The 6,613-nt window shown below is 43.2% G+C and overlaps 1 protein-coding gene across 1 annotated transcript; it reads left to right on the forward strand.

Moving 5' to 3' along the window:
* Positions 1–747: 747 nt before the first annotated feature.
* On the forward strand, positions 748–6,103 carry LOC123410298. The gene is made up of 4 exons (XM_045103218.1): positions 748–1,005; positions 1,297–1,367; positions 2,775–2,861; positions 5,870–6,103. The coding sequence occupies exons 1-4, from the start codon at positions 909–911 to the stop codon at positions 5,909–5,911; spliced, it is 297 nt and encodes a 98-aa protein (XP_044959153.1). The 5' UTR covers positions 748–908; the 3' UTR covers positions 5,912–6,103.
* Positions 6,104–6,613: the final 510 nt, after the last annotated feature.

Genomic DNA, 6,613 nt, shown 5'->3' on the forward strand with positions numbered 1-6,613 from the left:
CGCTGCACGGCCCCCAGTCCCCCTACCTAGTAGTATGAAGAACTGATGTAGTTTGCTGATGAAAAATGATGTAGTTTGATGAAGAACCATGATGTGGTTTCACCCGTGAATGTTTTTTCTTCAAATTTTACAGTTTCATATACATGGTGTAATCTTTGATACGTGAAACGACCCCGCAAAATTGATCCACAGCATCGTGTAAACGCATTTTATGAATCACTCTTTTACGGGGTCTGCTAGAGATGCTCTAAAAAGGGACATTTGCGGGAGAGAAATAGGCCCGTTTGGGACTGCTTCAATTCACCAAAATCAGCTTCACTTCATCAAATTCACTTTGAAGCAGTTTCATACAAAAGCTATAACACTATTAAGAGAATGTTTGGCTTTCATCTAGCTCCAGCTTTAAAAATAGAAAATCTGGTGAAAAGAATCTATTTGATTGGTTGAGGGGAAAGAAATGAAGGGGTATCCACTTACTGGTGTCAGTGGTGGGTAATTTTCCCCCAACTCCAGCTTCTAGAGTTTTTGGAAGCACCATCTGAGGAGCTTCATAAAAACTTTGAAGTTTTATCCCAAATTCTAGTTTTTTTGCGGAGTGACATACCGTGAAGCTACCCCGTTTGATTTGTTTTTTTTAATCAGAGCTGAATTTGAAGGAGCAGAGGAGTCCCAAACAGGCCCTACCGGGTTGCACATCCCTAAATCTTTCTTTTATCACCGTAAAGAAAAAACCAAAACCATTCTGAGCAGTGGACCATGTCTGAGATCCAATTACGGCCAGAACGCTTTGAGCGGGGAGCGGGCCGAGGACGCGACATATCCACCACCACCACACCAGGCACCAGCATTTAGGGTTAAGAGGATTTGCGCTCTCCAGACACATCGCCCAACTAGGTCGAATCGAAGCGATGGCGTCTCGTCTGCTTGCGGCGGCCTCCTCCTCCTCCTCGTCTTCCTCCCCCCTCGCCCGCCTCATCTCCAGCCGCCGTCTAGCCGGCGCCGCAGGTATGGCTGGATCTGAGAATGCGCGCCTTCTCCTCCCCTTCCCAGATCCGAGAATCGCACACACGGATCGTTCGGATCGGCCGGTCCTGCGTCGGCCGTACACGGTTGTTGGCCACGACTCTGTTGTGCAATTGGTTGTCCATTAGGGGGATACAGGCAGCATAAGGGGGGCCTGCTGTCCGCCAGAAATCAGGGCGCATTTCCCTCTTTATTTTGTTGCGGCGCGTCCTTGTGATTGTTGCCTCGGTACTTTTTTTGATCGATCGATTCACCTCTTGTGTGCTTGAACAGATCACCACGGATCGACCAAAGTCAACATGTGGCAGGAGCCCCTGAACCCCGGCAACTGGAAGGAAGAGCACGTGAGTTTTTCCCCGCCCACGCCACAGTAAAGAGCACCGATTTCTATTTGTTCCTTTTAGGAGGGCTTTCTACTTCATTGCCCTTGGCGTACAACAAGTGTAGGGAGTCTTTTTATTACTCCCTCTGTACCTAAATACTTGTAGTTGGGGAAAACTAGACTAGTTTTCCCCAACTACAAGTATTTAGCTACAGAGGGAGTAGTATTGTATTAGTTTTTCTTTTCTTGAGATAGATCAGTAGCAAGACTGGTAATTAATTAGGGTTGTTTGTATTTTCCCTCTTGTTTAGAGATTGTTCTGCACATTCTTTTCATGTCATTTGATGTGTGCTATACAATAAGACCATAAAACCGAACTCCATTGTCACAATTGTGCATTTCTTGCCTAGTTCAGGAGTAAAGGGAAGGTTTGTTTCATCTATGGTCTTAACGTACCATAGATATAATAGTCAGATTAATTTTTTTGTACTGTAAGGTGGATACTTCATGCATGTCTTATTCTTGAATACTTTTCCAAGTGGATGTAGGGGTACACGTACCAGTGTTCTGAGGAATCACTAGAGGCAAAATTGTCATGAAAATTGATGGGCTGCTTAAGAGGAGCAAATAGTCAAGATATGCTCTACAGAAACTGCAATTATTGGTTTAGGGTTCCAATAGGTTTTAGGTTCGGTTTGCAGAATGCAGGTTAACTAAAATTGCATCTCTTTTCTGTGGCGCTGAAATATACTTTTTACTCTCAGCTCTCATGGCTCATCCACTGGGATCACGTCTTACAAGTTGTTAGTGATTCGTTACAGGAAAACACCATGCAAGTGCTATTTTAAAAATGCAAGAATGACTCATTCATATGGACCATGTAACAACATTTCGTAGATACACGTGTCCACTTGATATACCTTTCTTAGCTACAATATTTTGTTCATCTGGTACTTTAGAGTACCTTACTGGCATCCTTGAGCTTGTGGGTAGTTAATTTCGAAAGGTCTTTGTACTAACTGTGCAGCAAGTCCAAATGTAATCATTTTTATTTAATCTCACTTTTGTTGGTAATTATAGAACTACTACAGGTTAGACCTCCTAGTTACTCTTTGACCAGAAGCTACCCATCATTTGTTGTCATTCATCTTTGTTGAAAATATCATGTTGTAAATATGACTTTGTCTGGCCACTTTAATAGATTGCTCATTTTCCTGTTCCCTTTTCTCATCGATGTACCTTTTGAGGAGCTATATATCTGCAGCCCCTATCATGTACCATGCAGTCATGCTATCTGCCTTCTAAACGTCTGTCCATATGACTTTCTGTTAAACTATTCTGACGGTTGCTAACATATATTTTTTCATAGCTTATTTTGGGTTGTTATTCTTGTGTTTTGTTATTTATTATGTTCTTGTACCTTCCGCAGTTTGTGCTAGCCAGCTTAGCCATGTGGGGTGGTATTATATATGGTGGATTAAAGGCGTTCGGTGGGAAAAAAGAAGTCAAAACCGAGGTATTTACTTGTCTGTACGAAACATTGACAGTGTTATCGTACATAGTTCATCGTGCAAGAATTTTTCAAAGATTATTTTGGTAGTGAGTAGTGACCAATACATGACTATGTGGCATTTTACATTTGTAAGTGCTAAATAATCAATTCATATGTATCATAATTCGTTAATGTAGTTAGCAGATGTTGTTGAGCTAACCGCGCTGATGTTGTCATTTGATGTTATTTTATTTTGTCACCTACCTTCTGATGTCATACTTTACTCTAGGGATTTCTTGCAAGAGTCTAATTAGTTAAATAGGTAGCAATCATTGTTTATAAGGTGCCCTGCCTTGGACGCTTAGACATCAATGCTGTTGGTGCTCACCTTACCGCCTTACAAACAAGCAATCCTTCACTGTTGATGCATCTTTTAACAAATAATTTTCTTTACTAGCAAAATACTTAGATACTCCATGTCCCTTCTCCCTTGGGATGGATGGTTCTGAGTCGTCAAGTCCAGATTAGTCGCCAAGTCACTATGTTTTCCATTACCGTCTTGGCGATTAGTTGGCAACACAAGAACAAAGGTTGCAATGATATTACACAATCACGCACCCATTAGGGATGGATGGTCGAGCTGCATTGATTCTAAGCAATTGTGCACCTATATAACTCTGTCAGGCATGTGCCTATTTGACCTTTTCAGGATATAGGAACAGTACCATTAATCATTTGAAAATCCAATGATACTTCTTGGAGAATGAAGTGTTGCTGATTTCTCAAGTAAAAAAATGAATAGTTTCTAATATACATTTAGGTACCGTCAAATTCTTATACAATGGTGTAGGAATTAAGTTTGACCCTTGCAAATTCTGCATAGAGCATCTCCAACAGCCGCGCTTCGCGTCGCACGCAAAAAACTTGTTTGCCGTGCGCGCTTCGGCTGGTTTAGCGCGGCCGCCAGCGCTGGCTCCAACAGCCGCGCTAAAATGCAGCACGCGCGCGCCGCTCCAGCAGCGCTGCAAAAAATGCAGCGCGCGCGACTCGCCGGGCATTTCACATATATGGCATTTTGGACACAAAATGAGTTGCCCTTTTCGGCCGCACCGCATTGGGGAGCTTCGAGGGGGCGGCGGCACGGGACGGCGCCGGCGCGACGCCACCCGTCGCCGTGGTCATCCGCGGCGGCAAGAAGAGGCTGCGCGCGAGGCCGATGCTCGGCGGAGCTCCGGCGGTGGCGAGGCCACCGCTCCCCGCGCTAGGGTTTCCGGCGGCGGGGGAGGGGTCGCGGCTGTACAGTGGGGTGAGCGGGGTGCCGGCGCGTGCGTCCATGGGTGCAGTTCGCCGCCGCCGGCGCGCGCCGGGCGTAGGAGGCGGAGAGGAGAGAGTGGCGCGCGCGGAAGCGGGCGCCCCAAATACACCGCGCGGGATAGCGAATCCGACCGCGCGCCCAACTCCTTATAGCGCGCGTGCGGTTATTGCGCGCCCGCTGGAGCCACCCGCCGGGTTGCGCATGCGCTAAAATGGCCTAATTTTCGACGCGGCGCTTGTTTAGCGCGGCTATTGGAGATGCTCTTAGTTGAGTTAATAATTGCAGTTTCTCTCCTCTAATGCACAACCAAATCATTTCAGTAACTCTTCATATTTGCCTTTAGTACTTCTCTTGCGTCAACATGATATTGTTAGATACGCGCGTGAAACAATATAATTCATTTTTTACGTGGGTTTGGGTTATATGTACTTGTCATGTTGATTTTTATTTTTTCATCGGTTATTGTACTCTCTCCGATCCACGTTAATTGTCGCTGATTTAGTACAAAGTTGTGCTAAATCAGCGACAATTGATATGGATCGGAGGGAGGACTATATATATGTACATGGTTTTTACTCTTGGAATTTGATTGAATATAATTTGTGCGATGTTACAAAACAAATACATTGACGTACCCATTGTTACAGTTTGGTACTCTTTGGATACAATTGCACTATGTCTGCCCTTGTTCCTTGTTGGTTTGTATCTTTTGTTTCTAGTTAATTATATCTAAACTTCTAGGTATTCTTAATCTGGAAAACGAGATTTATTTTTTATAAAGATGGTATGGTACAAGTGATTGTTTTGGGTAGGTTTTTTATACTGCACAAACACAAATTCTAACACGCAGTGAACATTTTGAAGCTGTGACATCCAAGTCCCCAAACCTGCAGCATAAACCCTGGCAAGGCGAACCCACTACTGTTAACAATTTGATTTTCTAATGCTGCGTACCTTTGTGTCTCTGTTGCTGCCTGCTGGCCTAGGTCCTGACCCGCATCGGTAACACTGCATGTCTACTTTGATGGCTGGCATTTTCTTTTTGGCGTTTTGCTACAGACCTACAGTTATTGGCTCTGTCTAGCATATCTTTAGCCTTTTGCTATAGTTAGTTATAGGCTCTATCTTCACATCCACATGTAAGCTGTTTAGGCCTAGGCCTTGTTACAAGAATCAAGATATATATGGAGGTTTAATTAGGCCCCTGACATCTTACTAGTTAAATCAAACAAGTGGGGGAAAACACAAAATGTGGATATTAGATATCGAGGTGAGTTCAAACAGTAGCCAATCTATTCTACTCCCTCCGTTCCTAAATATAAGTCTTTTAAGAGATTTCACTAGGGGATTACATACGAATGTTTATAGATATACTTTAGAGTGTAGATTCACTCATTTTGCTCCGTATGTAGTCCCTTAGTGAGATCTCTAAAAAGACTTGTATTTAGGAACGGAGGGAGTAGTATTTACCATAGTCAGAATGCATTTTAATATCCTGTGTGCACTCTTTGCATCGGTTATGCTTTTGGAGAGGCGATGTAAATTTTGAATCAAATGCCATATTTGTGTGTAATGAACATCTGTGCTTGCCATTATGAATCAAATGCCACATTTGTGTGTAATGAACATTTGTGCTTGCCATTATTGTGTCGCATGTAAATTTGCCATTGCTCAATCCAATTTATACCTTACTTAATCTGGTATGCTATTGTTACAGGCGGGGCCAGCGTCAGTGCCAGCAGCAGCACCGGCACATTAAACTGCATCCGAGCTTTATTTCCTTACCACAATCTGTTTTAAGCATGTTGTTGACGATAAATTGAGACCGAGTTTGTAAGGCTGGCAAGGTTAAGGAGCTGCACTGCCCAGCCATCATGAATAATCTGAACGCGGTGTAACTTTTCATCCAACAAATCTTCTATTACAGGAAGTTGAGAATATGTGTTATTTATTCTGTGAGCATTCAGTTTCCTATAATTCACATGCAGCTAATGTTCAGGAAATCGTTCACTGGTAACTGCTTGGTCACTGGTTAATAGGTGATTGATAATTGTCAAAGTGCCAGTTAATTGTCTGATAAATCAGTTAATTGTTGGTCCACATTTTGATCAATGATAAGCCATGGAAACTAAAGCCTCCTTCCTTTTAAAAATGGCAGGATAAGCATAAGGGCTACTGCTTTTTTTTATATAGAACCGCCCACTTGTCATTTTTTTTTGAGTAATAGGTGGATTCACATCCTGACTGTACGATGTCAATCAGAAAGGCGGGGATTACATCAACATTGAGGCTAAGCGTCTCCCTCGTACACTGCAATTTCTCCCTGGACATATAGAAGCTTGAATCCCTGTAAAAGATGGGAGATAGGACTTGATCTCCGTGAAGACTTACCACATAAGGATCGGTCATTCTCACTATGCCAAAGTGTACAAACCACTTGACAGTCATGGTTAGCTATATC

The sequence above is a fragment of the Hordeum vulgare genome, chromosome 7H, assembly GCF_904849725.1.
Source record: "Hordeum vulgare subsp. vulgare chromosome 7H, MorexV3_pseudomolecules_assembly, whole genome shotgun sequence".
Taxonomy (NCBI): domain Eukaryota; kingdom Viridiplantae; phylum Streptophyta; class Magnoliopsida; order Poales; family Poaceae; genus Hordeum; species Hordeum vulgare.

What these genes read in the sequence shown, in the direction of transcription:
- LOC123410298 (XM_045103218.1), top strand. Translation starts at nt 909, where the DNA reads ATGGCGTCTCGTCTGCTTGCGGCGGCCTCCTCCTCCTCCTCGTCTTCC. An exon ending in GCAACTGGAAGGAAGAGCAC is followed by an intron (nt 1,368 to 2,774) that starts GTGAGTTTTTCC and finishes TACCTTCCGCAG; the next exon opens with TTTGTGCTAGCCAGCTTAGC. An exon ending in AAAAAGAAGTCAAAACCGAG is followed by an intron (nt 2,862 to 5,869) that starts GTATTTACTTGT and finishes CTATTGTTACAG; the next exon opens with GCGGGGCCAGCGTCAGTGCC.